Source organism: Pleurodeles waltl, chromosome 11, assembly GCF_031143425.1.
Source record: "Pleurodeles waltl isolate 20211129_DDA chromosome 11, aPleWal1.hap1.20221129, whole genome shotgun sequence".
NCBI classification, from domain to species: Eukaryota; Metazoa; Chordata; class Amphibia; order Caudata; family Salamandridae; genus Pleurodeles; species Pleurodeles waltl.
The window spans coordinates 179,734,061-179,755,301 of record NC_090450.1 but is presented as its reverse complement, the minus strand read 5'-3'; the positions used below and the strand labels follow the sequence as shown (position 1 = coordinate 179,755,301).

At 44.6% G+C, this 21,241-nt stretch overlaps 1 protein-coding gene across 1 annotated transcript in view; it reads left to right on the top strand.

The window, feature by feature from the left end:
- LOC138265569 (mast cell carboxypeptidase A-like) overlaps positions 1-21,241 on the top strand; it is a 222,652-nt gene that overhangs the window by 66,255 nt on the left and 135,156 nt on the right. Inside the window, exon 9 of the mRNA XM_069213393.1 lies at positions 582-784. Within this exon, the coding sequence (XP_069069494.1) occupies positions 582-784 (203 nt within the window). The remainder of the gene's footprint in view (positions 1-581; positions 785-21,241) is intronic.

Here is a 21,241-nt window from a genome sequence, read left to right as displayed (position 1 = left end):
AGAAGCCCTCAATGAGAGTTGCGCAGGTAATTGGTTTGATATTTATTGCACCTGATAAAATTAGAATATGCTGAGTTGGACCTTTTGGATGCAATAGGTAACATCCAAATATGAGGTTTTTTTAGAATAACACGTGGACGTTAATGTTCAGCGCACCAAAATCCACAGGTTCTGATAAACATCTGCAAGTGTCACCTTCTATTTATCACAAAACAAAAAAAAAGGCAATATGTGCAGTAACAGAAGTTACCACACGTCCCGCAATTAAGCAGGTCAAAACAGAGTGGGTGCACCTATGACAACCCATGAGCGCTAAGAGTGCATGCAGTAGATAATCATAAGATAAATAACAGTAATGGCAACAATATTTCATAATTGTTTGTCAAACATGGTTACCCTTCCCACTAGCTATCAGACTCTATAATGGCCAATGTTTGGTCTACCTGTCCTATCAGCTTGAAGGTAAGGGAACAAATAAAGTCCTCTTGTAATTAACAGAGCTGCCATCATCGCATGAATACTTTTGGGTGCTGCAGAGTGTGAAGTTCAAAAACAATAAAAAAGTACAATCTTACTTGCAGCTATAGATTCTTCAAATGAAACCTGTTCAGAAGTTTATTGTGGATCTGCACCAGAGTCTGAAAAGGAAACGAAGGCTGTTTCAAATTTCATTCGAGAAAATATTCACTCCCTCAAGGCCTATCTGAGTTTCCATGCCTACTCTGAAATGCTGCTCTACCCCTACGGCTACACCTTTGAACCCGCTCCGACTCACAAAGAGCTGGTAGGTGTACAATGCGTTACATCCTAGTGTAATACTGCTTTTGTAACAAGAATTACGATGTATATTTACACATACTGTAGGTCAAATATCTTTTTTCATTTAACATAGGGCCCAGTGGGTAATAATAATTATCCAAAGCCAGAGAATTTTTAGTCAATATTTAATGAGAAAAATTTGTTCATAAACAATCCCTCATGAGAGATTGGTAGGTGGAGTACCAAGCAGACCGCTAGAGAACGCACCTTCTCTGCTGCCTTATTGGCAGATGGTCCACCTTATCTATGCTTCCTCATGGTGTCCGGGGGTGGTGTGTCAAAAGAAGGTTCTAAATGCTTCACTATTGCTTGACTTCCACAGTTAGCTTCAAGACAAAACATTTTCCCTAATTGCCAAGTTGAGTGATATTTTTTAGAGACCTATTACAGTACAATAAATTCCAAGGTTCTAGAACAAAACATTCAGCAACTGGTTACTCAAATATATAATTTCGTCTAGAAGGAATTGTGTCATGTCAAGTAATGAGATATGTAGTAACAACTGTAAAGTTTATAGAATTATTTTGCTCTTCTTAATGAAGAGAAAGCAACACTCTCATTGGATTTTAATGTGAAGATTACAAACGAGGACACACTACTTGATGCACCACTAGGTTGCACATCTCCATGTTTTGGATTGTCCTCCATTCTTTCAGCTGGAGTATGAGCATGCAGGAAGAGACCATACCCTAAGGAGCAACAGTCACCGGTGTGCTTTATTGTAAATGATTAAAAATATATACTGAAAGCCTGAGCCACAAAGCTAAACATAAGTGTTTGTCTAAGTTTACACTTTTTCAGTATTCACAAAACTGCATTTTAATAGTAAGTTTACAAGTGCAGAGGCTACGTAGTCGGTCAGAGAACCCCTCACATACAACAATATATTTTGTGTGCAGAGTGCTCTGCAATGATTCCAAAGTCTCTGCATTTGTAAACTTAGGGGCATACTTACGAGCCTTTTGCATCACTTTGTGTGCCCCAATGGCAGTGCAAACCTTCAAATCATATCTATGAGGCCATGCAAAGCCACTGTGTGTGGCTCTGAATGGCCTCATAGATGTGGAAAAAGACAAGGCAACGCAAATCACTGTGTTGCCTTATTCTGCATTAGGGAGGTGTTCCATGGGAGTTAGGGTCGGTGTTCCCACACAGCTCCCATGGATTTTGATGTATCCCCAGACCTACAAGACCTTGTGAACCTGGGGATGTGCCAAAACATTACACCTCACCAGGGGAGGCGCAATGAGAAAAAATATATTTTTATGTGTGCCCCTTCCTCCACAAAAACAATCCTGTATGTAACACAGGCACCCTAACACCATGGTGCAAGGGTGCCTGTATTGGCACTAGACTGTCAAAATGGCACCAGAATAGGGGGAAAGGACAGGAATGTGCCATATGCCATAGATAAAGTGCATACCTGTCCTTACCCTTTGACACAGGACAATAATGTTGAAATGTAAATAGATATCTTTTTATGTGGAGAGCTCTCTGCCCTGACTACAAAGTCTCCACAATCGTAAACTTACTATTAAAATGCAGTTATGTGAATACTTAAAAAGAGTAAAGTTACACAAATGTGTAAGTTTACCTTTGTGAATCAGGCTGTGTAAATCCATTCTTCCTCTAAGCTGAAAAGAATTCTTCTTTCAACCAAACATAGATTTGTAAAGTAGATTATCTGTAACATGAACTGAAAAACAGTGGTGAAGTTGAGTTATTATCACTGAAATCTAATGTACCTAAACTCAGCTCAGGTACATTATAAGAGTGTTGGACTTTTTCCCTTACGCAGGGTCATCCCCAGTCTTTTTGCCTCCTTCCTTCTGGTTTTTCTGACCTCTCGCTGTTGGCTCTAGGACTCTGAGCACTTTATCACTGCTGACCAGTGCTAAAGTGCAGATGCTCTCCCATCTAAAGTTGGTATGATTGGCTTATACATAATTGGCATATTTAATTTACCTATAAGTCCCTTGTACAGTGGTATCTCTATACCCAGGGCCTGTAAATTAAATACTTCTAGTGGGCCTGCAGCACTGCTTGCGCCACCCACTGAAGTAGACATTCAAACCTGTCTCGGGCCTGGTAGCGCAGGGCCTGTGTGCGCAGTTTTCTGCCACAGGGACCTGGCATCTAAATTTACTTGCCAGGCCCAGAAGTCCCCTTTTACTACATGTAAGTCACCCCTAAGGTCCGCCCTAGCTTGCCCTATGGGCAGGGTGCCATGTATGTAGAAAGGCAGGCCATGTGCAAGGTTGCATGTCCTGTCCTGGTAGTGACAAACAGCCTAACTTAGTTTCTCACTGCTGTGAGTGCTGCCTTCTCATAGGATTGCATTAGAAATGCCCTGCCTTATGTGTAAGGGGTATTGTCTGATTTATGAGGGGTAACATAGGCGTGTTTGGTATGGTTGTGATGGTGATAATAAATGCTACTTACTGGTGTAGGTGTATTGTTTACTACCATCACAGAAATACCACTTCTAGAAAGTGCGCATTTATCTCTGCTTATGACTCTGGTGTTTTGCAGCTTGACTCCAATCCACGTCTGGGCAGAGTGACAGTTGGGGCTTTGTGCATACTTTTCAGACAGCCTGTACACAGGGAGGGTGGAAGGTGTCACAGAGGTGCATCTGCATACTGAATAGTCTTCCTGGGCTGAGAGAAGGGAGAGGCGGGGCACACCTACATTTGTAAAGGCTGTGCCCTGACCTCACACAATAGGGTCATTAACCCCCCACTGATGTTTGGAGCCTGTGCTGAAAGGAGAGAGGGGGCACTCCCAGAACCAGTTGTAACTGGTTGGAACCTCCTCTCCCTACCATTGCAAAATATTGTAAGGACTGAGTATAAGTATAGGGGAATTTTCCACAAATTTCCACAATTTGGAGACTCTTGGAATCATCTTGGAACTGGACACAAAAGGCTGAAAGGACTCACCAGGAACCGCCATGGACTGCTGCTGCTGCTGTGCTGACTTGTGACCTGCTTTGTCACTGAAAGGACTAGCCCCCAGCTTGCATCCTCTATGTGCTGGCCTGTTGCTGAGCCCCTTCTCCTGTGGGCCTCTTCCTTAGTTTCTGCTCCCCAGGGTAAGGGTGCTGTGGCCCCTGACCCCTGCAACAGTAGGAAGCTCGAGGAGTGCTTCAAGATGGGGCAGATTTAGCACTTTGGAAACTGCTGTAGTTATAACAAATCTGGCGATCTGCCAGGGAAAGCGCTGCTTCCTGTGACCTAATAGCGCTTGAAAAGCGCTTTCTTGTGCTGTGGGGGCATCACCGCCGTGACCCGGGTCATGTTTCAGGCAGCGCCGGAGTCGCGCTGCCCTTTGTGCCCCGGGGGCACCAGAAAACTGACTTTGCAGAATAACGGAGCAAGTGTGCTCCTATCGGTGCCCCCGGGGCGAGGTCTTCTCCGTGGAGCACCCCTGGGGCACCAGAAGGCCTTGACTTAGGGGCCTGCACCGCTGCAGCCCGGGGAAAGAGAATGAGATCGCATGCCGGTCGGGCAGGATTACCTGGGCGCAGCCGAGCCCGTTGTGAGCCTCCGGCAGGCTCAATACTCACTCCAGGAGGAGCGCATCGAGGGACCGAGGTTTGTTGTGCCCCCGCTCTCCTCCTTTGATGTAGACCAAGGATAGGCGGGGTGGAAACCTTATCGGAGGTTCCCCGCACCGCCGGGCTGCCGCATCCTTCCTTCGGGGCATTGTGTTGTTCCCCCCCGCATTGGAGGGCTGGTGCAGGCCCAGGGGGGAACCCCTAGAGATCACAGGTCCCCGTAGGGGCCCGGTGCAAATTGGAGGGGGTGCGTGCCGCCCCCCTCCTGTCCCTAAAGTATTGGGTGACCTTGGCCCCCCACATGAGGGCAGGTGGAGGCCCAGGGGGCCCCTAGTAATCACGGGTCCCCAGAGGGGTCCACGCACAAAGGAGAGGGGTGTGCAGCCCTCCTCGGGTCTGAAAAATAGAGGAGGCCCCTGTTTTGCACACAGGAGCGCCGGGGTCCCCATTTTTCACCTCCTTCATTCCTCAGGCACTGGAGGTGCCTTTACCATCAAAACAGGTACTCCTTGAAAGGGGTCCATATATATAATCTAAAGTTCTTCCTACAGACTTCGGCTGATTGATATATTGCCTACCTGTTTTATGATGTTTCTGTGTGCATATGCAAGTGTTTCGTTTGTGGACATGCTTGCTAATATGTTCTTCTAACTTGCCATATGTTTTCTAATGTTCCTATCATGGGCATTGTATGATATTCTTATGACAAGTGCTTTGGTGTAATAATGTGTTTTCCTGACTACTGCTTATGTTGCAGAATACTAAGTAACCTGTGTGTTAGGTGTGACTACTGCTCGTTTGCAGGGTAACTAATGTGTAATGTTCTGACAACTGCTAAGGTAGCAGGATAGTACTGATATGTGATGTTTGGTCTGATAATTGCGTTGTGTACAATACAGTATATTTTCGTTTAATCTGGTGTTGTGTTTCCTTTGTGGTGGGGATATTGCATGTGTTGTGCAAACGCCTTACACATTGCCTCTGGGATAAGCCTGACTGCTCGTGCCAAGCTACCAAGGGGGTGAGCAGGGGTTATCTTGGACGTGTAACTCCCTTGCCCTGACTAGAGTGGGAAAGGTCTGCCTGGCCAAGGTGCATACCCTAGCCAACGAGAAACCCTATTTCTAACAAAGAGGAATAAGCGTATCTGGAATTACACAGTCTGTACATCCTTTGATGGCTTTGCTGTCTAAAAATCGCTCCAAAGGCAATGCAAACTGCCCATGATGTAAGATAGGAAACCTCTTATGGACTGCCAAGTAGCCACTTGTGATTACATTGAATCTGTAACATGTTTTCTATGAAGAAAGGAGGCCCAGAAACGCAGTGAAGCCATAGTTTGCTGGTAGGGTATGATACATGTGGGTTGGGATAAGTGTGGGCTCAGGGGTGTCAATTTCCTCAGAAGCTGAGAGGGATGACCAAGAAAGCACAGGGGTGGTGGTGGGAGGGAAAGTGGCCCTTTATGCAGGTGAGACAAACATTCATGATCATGGGTATTTGGTCCATGGAATTTTATGATAGTTTTGAAGGTGCAAACCAAGTACTCAGGTAAGGACATGCACCACATTGCTGCAAAACCAGTAGTGGAAAGCCTGGTGGTTTTTCTGTTAGGATTGGCTGGTGGTCCAGCCACTTACTGGCTGACCGCAAAGACACTCTGTGTGACTCGTCCCAAGGAGAGAATCTGAAAGCATCTGACAAAGATAAAGGGCCATATTATGATGTTGGAGCGATTGGGACGGCCTCTGCTTTTCGGCATTCCTCCCGCCCACTATCTTGGTGGCCCGACTGCCTGATTACGAAGAGAGCGGCAACATGACAAGAAGACTGCCTCAGTCCCACCACCTCTGCTGATACTTCTGCTCTTGCAGCGGGACAGCCAGAGGAAGCTCATGGGGGGAGTTGCCACCCAGCTTCCCTCCATGCAAATTATGAACTGCTTTTCCACTGAGCTTTTTCTGGCGGGGACACTGCCATGCGTAAATCAGTGGAAAGGCAGTAAATGAGGGGATAACTCACCAAATTCTGTCCCTGAATGTCTCTAACTTGTTGCAACACAATCACAGTGCGCGCAGTGTCCATTCCAGGTGGCATGTTGTGCATTGTCTCCTGTTCCATGGGGCCATACTGTCGCTGCATGCAGCACCCCTACTGGAGATGGAGTGTGCAACACTTCTTGTGCTATGGAGCCATGGTGTCAGTGCACACAGTTCCTGCTACATCACGTCACACTGTTGTGACTCTGCTGCAAAGAGACCACCAACCAATCAGAAACTTTGTAATACGGCAGGTGGGAATGCCTGCAGCTCAGCAGAGTACTCAGTCCGCTACCACCGTGGGACGGCAGTTAGACCGTGAACATTCTTAAACGGGCCCAAAGACTCCTTTTCTGCTGCAATGATGATTTCCTGCTTTATCATTGACAGAAGGAGCCCCTTCCTTTGACTGAAATTCTGTCCCTGAACAAGTGGCACAGGTTCTCTGCTGGCTACAGAGCTAAATAGGGACAGAGTTCTGTCCGTGAAGCTTGATTGTCCCTGTGGATCTTTTCTCCTAAGAATGGAAGGTGCCTAAAAAACCGAAACAGTGTAGGCCCATCTGCGCCTTGAAGAATTTAATAGAGTAGAGCATTTTATATAGGCCAGGGAATCGAGCTAAGGTACCCCATCACTCCACACACAAAACTGAAAGATGTGTTTTAGAGAGTGATAATCCTGAAGATATTTGGTATTTTCCTCAATGTAGCACTGCTGACAGAATCTTTTGAAACAATTTGGAAATTGTTTTAAAGGTGTCCCACCTACAAACAACTCAGAAACATTGGCCACTGTATTGTGGACAATATATTGTGAATACAAAAGTATTGTACCCAAAAATATGAAAGGTAAATATATATTGATTTTTAATTTTTTACAATAATATTTAAGTTTTAAATATAGTTTACCAGAACATCATTTTTGTTCTATTGTATTATATTATGTCTTTTTCTTATTACCTATGATATGGTGGATTTTTTTAATAATATTAAACTAATCTATTTGTGGGTTGTTGGGTTTATGGGGGATTCATGAGGTAGTGGTGTTTAAATTAAGTATAATTTTTATTTGATTAAATTCTTATTTGTTATTTATTTCCTTATATGTTATTAAAGCTTTACATTATATACTAAATTGCAATGCCAGGTTGGGTAGGTACTGATGCAATAAAAGAAATATAAATTTATTTCAATTGATTAATGTAATGAGTATGAAAATAATGTATTTGAAAATGTAGATATTTATATGATATTTATTTTTGTTATGGATTGTGGGGCGTATAGTGGTGTGGTTGTGTATTGTTATTTTTAAGGTGTATATCAGCTGTTGTTAAATGTTTACTGTTAAATCTGTTATGTTTGACATTGTTATTTGTTTATTACTTTTTTCATTTCTGCACTTTTATGCAGGATTTTGAGGGATATTGTTTACTTTTTTTTGCTTTTTTCATATCTTATTTATGATTTTATAGAACAATACAGAAAAAAGGCTGTCAATAAGAGCAAGTCAGTTGTCACAATAAGCACAGCATGAGATGGAGGTTCATACATATCAGAAAACAAGCAAAATTATGGATTATAAAACTAGCAAGATCAGGGGTATAAACTGTTGGATCCATTATTAGGGTACCGTATCCACACTTAAAAGAGAACTGAGGAATGTGATGACATAATATCAGCACCAATGCAGGGAGGTTAAGGGGGGATGAGGATCTGAGTGGCCTGCGAGTAGAAAATAGTTGCAGAGTGGGTGGCAAATGTTTTGAAAGCGAGAGGTGGGGACTGAAGTGTGGCATATATTTCACTCTTGGTATCACAGTAGACTACACTATCAAGCCAGGCCTTGACAGTTGAGGAGTGACGTGACATCCAGTGCAGAGCTACTTCTTGCTTTCCCAATAGAAGAACGATGGCAGTAAATTGCCAAACTGATTTGGGAATGTCCTGGACATGTCCCAGTAGAGCTAGTAAGGGGCTGGTGTTGAGGGCCAAATGCATCATTTGAGGAAGTATGTTGTAAATAGGGAGCCAGTATGCAGCAATCTGCGAACATGTCCAAAATAAGTGGGCAAAGGCAGGAATAGATGAGGAACAGCTCAGGCAATTAGGACATTTGGATAGGTCTAAGCATGCCGGGAAGCTGGGTGTGACATACATCCTGTGGAGGAATTTGAAATGTAGGAGTTTATGGTGGTAATTGGGAGAGACCAAGGGCCCGATTTATACTTCTTAGCTCTGCATGTGCATCATTTTTTGATGCAAAAGCGGCGCAAACTTACAAAATATGATAGAATTTTGTAAGTTTGTGCCGCTTTTGCGTCAAAAAGTGACGCAAACATGGTGCTAAAAAAAGTATAAATCAGGCTCTAAGCGAGTCTGTGTGTAGCAGGCCAATCACTAATTGTATGACCCAGGTCCAACTCCCAAGTTTGTCAGATTTTAGTATGACGGGTAGGGAGCATGGCGATGCATGTACAATAGAGTTTAGTAACCAGGCATTGTCCAGTCTCCTCAGCACAGAGGGAAGTCAATGGGGTAAACTTGGGTGGTGCTAATGGATATGCAGGAAAAGACGTGCAGACTGCGCTGAGGATGCAGCACATTATGAACTGTTCCATGTATGTAAGCATGAGAAGGAGAGTCTCATCTGCCACAACTACCACATGAACGTCAGGGAACGTATCAGTAAAGATGTGAATATTGAGGCTCGAGAGTGTGTGCTGAACTATCAGCTCATTGGTTATGGTCAGCCAGGGGCTGGGGAGGGTGTTATCTGTGGAGAATAGAGAAGGGAACCCCCAAGTAAGCGCAGCCATTTTTGTCCAGGCCCAACTAGTGGTGGAGCAGAGTTTGGATATTGGTGAGACTCAGAGGATGGCCACTAGGGAACAGGGATGCGAGCACTGTAGGGTATGCCAGGTAAACTTCAGGTTTCACATAAGGGATCCAAGAGTCTGGGTGAAACCAATAATGGGTGTGTTGGCATTGGGCTACCAAATAGTAGAGTTGCATATGAGGCACCCCCAAACCTCCACGCTCAAAAGGTTAAACTAGTGTGTCCCAACACACCCGGAGTCCTCGGCCTGCCCAGATCAGTTGGAAGATAAGGCCACGTAATGTGGCGAAGAATGTGCTTGTGAGTGGAATGGGAATATTAAGAAATAAATATACAAAACGTGGCAGTACCACCTTTTTCTAATTCCAATGCGTCCAGCCATGGATAAAGGAAGTTGCAGCCACTATTCAATTTGGGAGGTCAGTTTGTCAATTGAGGACCATATTTAAGTCTGATCACGCGCTCCCTATCTCTGTGGAGCATGATGCCAAGGTACTTCACTGGACACGCACACCAAGCCAACGGGAAGTCATCCTTGAAAAGGGTGGTGGAATCAATGAGTGGGAACGGTTCCAATATAGACCAGTTAATACATAATCCTGAGAGTGCTCCAAAATGGGTAATTTCCTGCAAAAGTGGTGACAGGTTGTCAGCAGGGTGTCTGATGAAAAGCGAAATGTCTTCGGCTTAAAAGGACAGAAGTAGTGGGCCAGTACGGAGCTGCAGTCCTCAGTGGCTGTGTCTTCCCTGGAGGTGGCCTACCAGGGTTTCGAACGCAATTATGAAGAAGAGGGCAGAGAGAGGGCACCCCTGCAGCGTGCCCCTCGAAATTGGAAAGGGTTCAGATAGAGAGCAATTTACACCAATACGAGCGGTGGGCTGCGCATACAATAACTTGATCATAGAGGTAAAGTGTAGAGGTATACCTAATTTAATGAGGGTGGCTTGTAGGAAAGGCCACTCTCAGGAGTCAAAGGCCTTCTTGGCATCCAACAATGCCACTGCAGTCAGTGTGTCAGGGGAGATGTGATTGAGAACTGAGAAGATGGTGCACAGATTCAGGGAGGTCGACCGAGGCAGAACAAAACATGATTGCACCAGTGATATAACTTGTTCAAAAAGCTGAGAGAGTTGGTTCAGTAGCACCTTAGCTAGAATTTTATTATCAAAGTTCAAAAGTGATATTGGTCGATAGGAGCTACATGCACATGGATCTTTACCAGGTTTAAGTATCAGGGTGATGACCGCTTCCAGTGGCACTGGGGGTAAAAACTTTGTTGTCAAAGTCTCATATACATGGCCAGTAAATTGGGTGCAAGACGGTGTTTAAAATGTTTATAAAAGGCAACAGTGAAGCCATCCAGGCCTCGGGTCTTGAAGCCATGTAATGGATCAACAAGTTGGATGAGTTCGGCTAAGAATTGTTTTTTTTTAGTCCTCATTTATAACAAAAGACAGGAGGAACCAAGATGTGTCCTGACTCTGGTCAGACCCCCTAACCCAAGAGTTGACACCAGATAGGCAACCTCCAACAACCTTAGGAGAAGGTTCATGAGGGGGGCAGAGGAAAAGCAAATCCACACCCTCACCTCCTCTCTGTTGCGTCTTATTGATTAATCATTGGACTCTTGCCGTGTTCAGATGTCACAAGTTTATTAGTGTTATGTCTCCCCGGTCTAATAATGAAAATGATTAGCTCTGTAGAAAGTAAGAAAAGGTTCCCCCTTTCTCTGACATTTAACTGACCCGTTACTACTATCTAAGTCAGAGATTCTATTCACCAACAATTGCCGATCATTATGAGGAGGAGGAAATCTAGATATCCACTTAATACATATCTCCATCCGTGCTATCAACACCAAATAAATAAATAAAATTATCCTGGAGTTTCTCTAATTTATCATGTATGCTCCCCCCAGGTACCTCATTAATCATTGGTAGGCTTACATCTGCTCATCTATTTATGATGGCTAAAATCATCTTTCCCACTTTCTCCCAGAATGTTTGAATTTCCGGGCACCGCCACCGAAAGCGTATATCATCCGCACCCTCTAGATCACATTTTGGGCAGTTACTCTTCCTTTGAAATCCTATTGTAGCTAGCCTTCCGGGCTTCCAATAGGCCCTATACACAGTAAACAGGTGATTCCTCCTTAAGGGGCGGATTTCACCACAGACCAGAGTATATTCATAGATGCCTGCCAAAGATGAGGAAGGTCGGGTGCTGGAAGATCAGATTTCCACACCTCTACGGGTAATGGAAGAGAAACATCTTCAGCTTGAATTAATGCCCAGTACCATCTTGAGACTTCTTTCTTTAATCTGTGAGTGCCTATAATTTCGCTTTCCCAATCCGTGACAAGCCCTGCCTCATGTTCTCCTTGTACCCAAATTTTAATTTGTATATATTTGTACCTGGATAACCTAGCATTTGTCGTGTCAGATAGGGACTCCCATGGAATCACAGAGCCCCTTATAAATATTTGTCCCCATCATACAATTCTTATCTCTATCAATGGAATAGCTAATGCATCTTGTAAACATAATGGGGTACCGGGCGAATCCCAGATTGGAGCCAGCTCACTATAGTATAGGATTACTAATCTTCTTCTCACTGGGAACCATGGGCCAGATGTAGGAAACAGTTTGCACGTCGCAAACAGAGAATTTTGCTGTTTGCGACATGCAAACTGCACTTTCCAATGCACAAAACCCGTTTTGCGAATCGGTAACCTGGTTACAGATTCGCAAAACGGGTTTGTGAGTCGCAATTAGGAAGGGGAGTCCCTTTCCTAATTGCGAGTCGCAGTGCAATGCCAGATTGCTTTTTGACCGCGAACGCGGTCGCAAACCAATCGCAGTTAACACCCATTTCAAATGGGTGCTAACCCATTCGCAAAAGGGAAGGGGTCCCCATGGGACCCCTTACCCTTTGTGAATGCCATTAAAAACATTTTTCCAGAGCAGGCAGAAAAATGTTTCATTTTTTGTTTTTGTAATGCATCTCGTTTTCCTTTATGGAAAACGGTCTGCATTACAAAAAAAACTGCTTTATTAAAAAAGCAGTCACAGACATGGTGGTCTGCGGTCCGCAGCAGGCCACCATCCCTGTGAATGCCACCACTCGCAAGGGGGTCGCAAATTATAACCCACCTCATTAATATTAATGAGGTGGGCCTTTGCGACCCCCTTGCGAGTCACAGATGGTGTCAGGGACACCATCCTACATTCTGAATTGCGACTCGCAAATTGCGAGTCGCTCTGACTAGCAATTTGCGGGTCACAATTCAGATTCTACCTACGAGCCGTGTTTAGAACTTTTAAACTTACTTTTTTGTAAAACCTAGGATGGCCAAATTTATAGAGAAAGTGTGTACCCTGCTCACGGAGGCTCCCTGTTAACGCCCGCAATCGTGAGGATGCGTATTCTTTAGAGAGTAGCAGTCTGATGTTTTTTAGTTGAAATGCCCAATAGTAAAGCTAAAAATCCGGAAGTGCAATTCCTCTGTCTCACTTCTTCTTCCTCAATTTCTTCCAAGCTATTCTTAGATTTTTATGTGACCAAATAAAACTCATGACTTCCCCCTGCAGTTTTTGTAACAAGTCGGTGTTAGAAAATAAGGGGAGAACATTAGAGATAAAGGTAAATTTCAGCAGTATCACCATTTATATTAAATTTGTTCTAACTAGAAAAGAAAGTTGTAGATGCTACCATTGGTAGAGAAGCCTCTTTGTTTCCCTATAAAGATTTAGGAAGTTCACCTGGGCCATCTCAGCCAAGTTTATAACCACTTTTACCCCTAGATAATGAATTTCATCTTTCTCTAAAATACTATCCTTTGGGCCATTCCAGGTCATTAGCTCAGATTTATCACTGTTGATTAAATAGCCCGAGATTCCCCCAAAACTTTTTATAGTTTCAAAAAGTGCAGGAAAGGAACTTTGAGGATTCTGTGTATAAATTAAGAAATCATCTGCAAATAAAGCTTCCTTCAGCACCCAGCTTTGGTACAGAAAGGGTACTATTCTCCGATCTAGTCTAATTCTCCTAGCCAATGGTTCAATGTATAAGTTAAAAAGAAGAGGAGAGAGGACATCCCTGTTGTGTTCTTCATTCAATTTTAAAATGTGGCGATAAGTTACCATTGAGAAGAATCCTGGCTATGGGTGTTTTGTAGATAGCTTTAATTGCCTTAAGGAAATTATCTCCAAAGTTGTTGTGTTTTATTACTGCATGCAGGAAGAGTCAGCTCACTCTGTCAAACCCCTTTGTAGTATCGATTGTTAGTGTGGCGAGAGGGATGTTAGTAGTAGTGGCAAAATCAATTGCGGAAACTAGATAATGAATCAAATCCCCTAAGTGCCAATTTTGCATAAAACCTTTCTGAATGTTATGTATAAGGCCACCAATCACATTGTCCAATCTCCTGGCAAGCACTTGTGCAAACATGTTATAGTAATTGTTGAGCAATTAGATGGGTCTATACTACTCACAACTCCTAGCATCCTTCTGCAGCTTTAATATTAGATTTATAATAGCTTTGTTCCATGAAGTCGGGACCAGGGTGGGCTCTATGAATATCGAATTTATCAACTGAGTTAGGACTGGTACAAGTTGTTCTTTCAGCAGTTTGCATACTTCAGCTGGTATTCCATCTGGGCCCAGAGCCTTCCCATTTTTCAGCCCAGCAATAACGTTGTCTACCTTTCCGGCTTGGAAGCATTGATTGAGAATCTGATTCTTACCTGGTTCTAGTTTAAGGAGAGTGTCTGCCCTCAGCCAGCTTCAATCTCCTCGGCTGAGGCCACGGTGTCTTCCCTGTATAGTTCCAAAAAATAATTTGACAAAAACTCCTGCGATATCTTGATCTTCTGAAGACATTCTACCCAACTCATCAATCATCATTCCTTTAGTAGTATTCCTAGTGTTATCAGACCTGATTTTCCAAGCTAGTAACCTCCCACAACCTTCGCCATATTCAAAGTGTGCTAATTTGCTAGCTTCCCGCTTACTCCTTACTATTGATTCCAGGAATATCTTAAGTGAATTTTTGACTTCCTGGATTCGGTGCTGTAAGCAAACTTGTGTTGTTGCATCCTTAGAGATATCCATACAGGCTTGTAATTTGCAGAGTTTACCCTCCAGAGTCTCTACTGGGGCTTTAGTTCTCTTTGCCCTGTAAGCTACATAACTAATCAGTTTACCATGAATAAAGGCTTTATATGCTTCCAAAACTGTGGTTATTGATGCTGAACCTAGGTTGATCTCAAAAAAGTCCATTGAATCCCTTTTTAGCATCCATATAATCTCTTCCTCACCCAGGAGGAATCTATCAAGTGTCCTTCTGGGATGTACACAAGGACCAATGAGTATGATGTCTAGCTGTACGGCTGAATGATCCGGAAGGTGGCATGGCTGGTGAGAGGCTCCCACTAGATTATTTCAAAGCCTTGTGTCTATCAGACAAAAAATCTATTCTTGAGGCGTGACCATATTTTTTGTTTCAAAAGGTGAACTCTTTGATCTGCCCCATTCTAGTTCGCCAAGGGTCAATCAGACCAACATTCTTCATTTTATTATGTAAACAATTTCCCATCCTGATTGTGCTGACAGTTGGTCTGGGGTGGACCTATCTAGGGTGGGGTTAAGCAAAACATTAAAGTCCCCTCCAACTATTATCAGGTTCTTTGCTCTTTTGGACAGCTGCTCGTACAGTTCCATAAGTGGACCTGGGTCATCCACATTGGATCCATAATAAGAAACCAGGGTATACTTGACCCCTTATAATTTGATGTTCACTATCAACCACCTCCCCTTAGGGTCAGCACTTACGTCAGTCAAATGACCTTGAACCTAATTGCCACCCCTTTCACACTACAGGATTGGTTAGTACAAGCAAACTGAATAATCCACCTTTGCGCCTTAAGAATGTTCATCCACTCCTTGTATCTTAAATGTGTCTCTTGCAGGAGAATAATCTGACTGTCAGATAATCTTAAAAATTCTAAAATTCTCATTCTCCTGCTGTTTACTCTAAGTCCATTTACATTCCAAGTAAGAATTTTGAGTTTAGAAGTGACCCCGGACCCCCTCATCCTATTCCAATTCAGGTATCTGCCTTCTGTCCAACCAGAGAGTTGTGTTAAAATATGAGGACTCTTCTTTTTTTTTATTTACTCCTATCTGCTCCCCACCCTGTGAAAACTTAACCAAATAATTTTGTGATGTGCCGCCCCAAGACTACCCTTCCCCCAATCCTCCCTGGGGAACCCTCCTTTTGACCAAAATGGGTGGTCCATCCTATCCTTGAGCCCCGTGGCTCCGGAGCCCACTAGTTCTCCCCTTTTATCTGTTCAATTAGTGCTGCGACTTCTTGAGGGATCCCTCATATTATACATTTTATTTTTCCACATTACTCTCAGGGTAGCGGGGAATCTCAGTTGTAGAGTAGCCCCTAAAGACTTAAGCTCCTGCGTATGCTTCCCCAGCTCCCATCATTGATCTTGAGTTGCCCTGGATATGTCAGATCGTATTGAGAAAGTCCAACCCTCGTGCTTGAAACCCCGAACTTTAAGAGCTTCTGTAAAGATCTGCTCCTTTACTCGGTATGAGGTAAAATTAACCAACACCTTTCTGGGTTTATCCCCATTAGGATTTCTCTTAACGGGATCCCAGTGAACTCTCTGTATTTCCAGGTCCAGATCGATGGATGCCACCGTGGGGAGATGTTCTTTAATTAAAGTTATAATAAGACCTTTAATGTTGTCCCCTTCCACTCCCTCTGGAATATTCAAGAATCTAAGGTTGTTTCGCCTACAGTTATTCTCCAGTGATTGTAATTTACCTCTCAGATCTTTGTCGCTTCGTTTTAAAGCTTGAACTTCATGTCTGTTAGCTTCCACCTCTGCCTGTAACACTCCGATGGTGGACTCCATGGCCCCTAGTCTCTCCATCATGTTAGTAATTTTTGCGTAGAGAATATCACAAGCCCCCTGAATTTTAGCATGGTCGGACTCTGATATAGCGAACTTGTCTCTCATCTCTTCTAATAGTGACTATAGTAGAATCTCCGTGTGGGTTGTGCTGCTCTGAACAACCTCCCCCGTCTGTGGTAATACAGGGCCCTCCCAACTATGCCCTGTCCTATTTCATGGGTAACTGAGCATTGCAGTGAGTCCGACAGCATAGGGAATGCTTCTGCCGAAGTGGATTCCGTGTTTGCTAAGGAAGTAACCATGTTCTGTTGGGTAAGGGGACTGATATGGTCTTGTACCTTAAAGAAGGATCTAAGTGAGGGGGTGATTTTCACTCTCCTGGTAGTAAACCTTACAGTGTCTCCTATTTATGTGATGTTTTTTATCAGCGGTGCTGCTTACTTTGAAGAGGCACCCCTCCCTCATGAAGTAATGGTGATCATGAACTGGGGGGGCTTGCCTTTAACAGATCGCTTGCTTCTTTCCTTAGTGCCCCATGATGACTAAATAGAGGCTAGTGGAGGGCCCGGATGGTCCAAACCGGGCTTGGATAAATATGATTTCCCCGCCTGTTGCCGTGTCGAGGCCCCAGTCCCCGATGGTTGCTGGGGGTCATGCAGCGATGTCCAACCTGGGAGCCTGGAGTGTACAAAAATAATCCTGACTTCCACTGGTAGGGAAAGACTCCCCTCCCAGCTTCAGTCCCAGCCAAGGCAGAGCAAGGAATGAGTCTGTACTGACTCTGCCCAGGCCGCCATGGATGCACAGCCTGGCCGCCGCACCACTGTTCCGGCGGACCAGCCAAGCTGCATGGAGCCAGCGCAAGGGAAACTAAGGAAACAGGTGTGGTGCGGATTCAGCCTGCCCGGAGGGATTCCACAGCGCCAGGACACCCATCCGATGCAGGCAATCTCATGCGGGCGATTTCATACGGCCAGGAGGCCGTAAGACCCCCTCAATCATCCGTAAAAGGTAGGGGAGTGAGTGAGCATCCCCGGAAGGCGAGAGACCCACAGCCAGCACACCTAGCTGGCCGCTATGTTCCCCCATGACGATTTGCTGTCAGAAAAATGCTAAAAGTTGTTGATGAGAAGCTGTGACACTTGTGAATTTGGTGTAGTATATATATATATACTATTGAATCAGGCCTTGAAGCTTATCCACAGAGTGGCATCGGTAGGGACGGAATTGGGGTTTGGTTAGAAAAAATCTGTAGTAGTTGACCTGACTTCTGAGCGGAAGATGTCATCATGCAAAGCCATTGCAGGAAACCTCAATGTCACTCAATGCCACTGGCATAGGGTAGCCGAAGAAATAGGGCCACTGGCGCATGAGCCGACTCTGTACACACCAGGTGGACAACATCTCTCAACCAAGAAATAGTTGTGATAGACATTGACCAATAGTTGAGGTGGGACCAGGTATCCTGTGGTGTGGAATGGTGAGTGTTGGCAGGGGCATCGGAGTGGATAAGCCGCCTTGGGTCATGGAGCAAGAAAGTATGACAAATGTCTTCGAGCTTTGGACCTTTCGCACCGATTTTAGTTTAAGGGCTAGGGATGTGGAGGTAGAATCCAGGTTTGGATCAATGAGGAGGTTAAAATCCCCCCCAATATAATGTGATCATGGTCCAATTGACCAGAGTGGATAATGAGGGTGTGGAAAAAGTCAAGAGTGTCAACATTTGAGTCCTATATATTGACTAAGAGCATCCAATGACTCACCAGCATCCCCGTAATCAGGACACATCTACCAGCCTTGCCGCTGAGAGTGGATAGTAAGTGGAAATGGAGTCTCCTGTATAGCAAAATGCTGCCCCCTCGAGAGTAGGAGCTATAGCAGGAGATATAGCAATGGGGACCCCAGGTGGAAGCAAAGGAATGGGTCTTGCCTCGAGGCAAATGGGTCTCATGCAAGGAAGCTACCATGGCTTTGTGCCTGACGAGGTAGTGGAGCCTTTGTCTGCCTTTGCGACAGTCATTAAGACCACGTATGTTCCAAGAGAAGATTGTGATGTCTAAAATGGGACACTATAGTTTAGGGGTACTGTCATGTGTGATATGATATGATATGAAGAAACATGTGGTGTGTACCATAAGGGTAGCATAAATGGCAACTGAAGAGCAATAATCAATGCAAGAGAAAACCCAAAAAGCCCCAACCCCTCTCCCTCTACCGAGATCGGGCAAAAAAAAAACCCAGCAGCTCCAACACGATATGGAATCAAAACCATTCAGAAAATGTGTATACCACAGGGAGGTGGCAATGGCTCAGCACGGCAGGCCCAGAAATAAGTGACTGATGAGAGAACATAAATGAACCATATTCGAAACAACATATGTGAAATCTGTAGGAGTATAAAGCACAACCCACACCCAGGATATAGGTCACAGGCCCAAAAGGTTGCCCCACAACAGGACCAGTGTCAATCTAGTGTGGAGAAAAGAGATCAACACTGGATGCAGGGCCAGAATCCTGGGAGGCAGAAACCGGGGTGGAGCTCCTCGGTGAGGAACCCGGACGTGCAAGCTGCTTGCAAAAGTGCAGGGCATCTGCTGGAGTATCAAAAAAACATGGTTTTCCATGGTCATCAACTCGCAGTTGTGCTGGATACAAAATACCATAGTGGAGGCCCAACTTCCACAGTGCCGCCTTGGCTTCTGTGAATTTCCGGCGAGCCTCTTGCACCACCAGGGTGAAGTCTGGGAATACTGACAGAGTGAATCCCTACCAGTCCATTGAGCCATGCTCTTGCACCAGATGAAGGCTAGTGTCCCGGTCTCAAAAGTTTAATAGCCTGGCCATGACTGGTCTTGGGGCGGCTCTGGGGGGGGCACATGCCCAAGGATCAGTGGGTACGCTCATTCACAAAGGTAAGAGTAAAATTTTGAGGATTAAATAAGTCAGTGAGTAGGCGTTCCATAGGGGGGTCAGGTCACCCAGTGTCCGTAGACTCTTCACTCCCATTATGCAAAATATTATTGCATCTCTTGTGGGCCTCAAGGACTTCATTTTTGTTAGCCACTGTTTTGAGGAGTTTCTCAAGCTTCTCAAGGTGCTTTGTCGCAGTGGCAGAGTCATCTTTCAGTGCTGAGATATACTCCTCGGCCGCCTACAGCCTGGTCCGGTGTCTGTCCAATCTCTTCCACATGCAGTTGAGATGCCCAACTAAGGTGTCAAGTCTATCATCAATGGCCTGGAATCCTGTCTGTAATTCTTCCACGATGGCGTCTGTATATGTCAGCGGAGGGCCTCCTGTTGCAACAGCAGGCCCCAGGTTCATAACAAGGATAGCAGGGGAAGTGCCTGTGATTTTATTTGCACTGAAAGGAAGTTTACATTTTTGGTTGTTGCCCTTGACCATGATGTAGGTAGGTAGGAGGAGACGGTAGGCCATCCCAAGGCACAGTGGGTGGTGGCACACTGAAGCAAAACCCAGGCAGTGTGCCACATAGCTACAGAGTCCACAAGGGAATACACACCGCGTTAGGTAGAAGCGGGGGGACCCCGGCAGGTGGACAAGACAGGTCTCACAAAGCCCCCCGGGGGCTTATGACCCCGCCAAAGTAGCATTGGCAGGTGGGGAGAAGGGCACCGGATTTCCACTAGAGTTTTACGTAGCTGACTCAAAGGGGAAAGGCCTGTTTGCTGTGAGTAAGGGCTTCACCGGTGTAGTTAGGGGACCAGAGATTGAAAACTTAGGCACACATGGAGCCAGGGTGGTGAAGGTCACAGCAGTAATGGAAAGAAGTGACTCACCCCTCCTTCAGGTGTCTAGCCTCGGGGAGACCCACAGTGGCAGCAGTCCTCCCTGCTGGCGCAACCACACAGGTGAGTCCAATGAGCCACGGGCAGAACAAGCCCAGAAGCAGTCCCCGACCCCTGCCAACTGGTTCACATATAGGGTACCCACAGGGCGTAGCAGTCCAGCCTGTCAGGTAACTTGTGGCGTGCACGCAGGTTCAGGGGAGCACAGCATTAGGTCATGCTGCAGACAGTGTATTTAAGGCAGGAAGGGTGGTCCAAAACAGCAAGTGACATACCACATAAAAGGCAGCTCAGCAAGACCCAGCAGCCTTCGGCCTCAGGCTCACCCATGGCGCCTGTCGCCACGGGGCGTCCGAGGCTAGCCGAGCCACTGGATGACATCATGGCAGTGGAGTTCAGTTTGCAGTGTCTGCAGCCACTTACAAGGCGGCAGTAGAGGTCCACCAGCGTATCAACAAGCGTGGGAAAACACAGATCCTGCAGATGCAGCACTAGATGTCCATTGGAATGTAGAAACGGGGCCTGTTTCATTGGAATGTCTGAGGCGTGCAACCATCTTGGTCGCCGACTCGGCCACGCACCTACTATATTGCATACTTTAAACAATAAATTGAAAAAATGACACATTCTGATACATTCGGTATTTTTAATACAATTACAATGTGTTTTGCAATTTGATATATATATATATATATATATATATATATATATATATATATATATATATATATATGTATATATATATATATATATATGTATGTATGTATATATATATATATATATATATATATATATATATATATACACACTTATATTTAAGATTTTTAAATGTTTTATTTACATTTAGAAAATCATTTAATTGTATATTTATAATATTTGGTTATATCTGAGCTCCCACCAAAGTATGGACTTTCCCCAAGGTTTATAAGGCTAGAACTAGAATAACAAATCTGTCCCCTCCCCCCACAACAATGCACTTTCTCCAGTGTTTGTTGAACTGAATTTAGAAAAGTAAATAAGCCCACCCAAATATACTTTTACCCAATGTATGCTTTGTTACCATTAATTGTTGAGCTAGGGCTAGAGCTGGCTCTGCTCAATTTATGCATTTTCCCTGGTGTTTGTTAGACTGGAGTTAGAATAGTAAATCAGCCCCCCCCACACAATGCACGTATTTTCCCAAATGTTTGTCAGATTGTAGATAGTGTTGTATTGCATTTTGATTTTTAAATCTATTATTACTTTG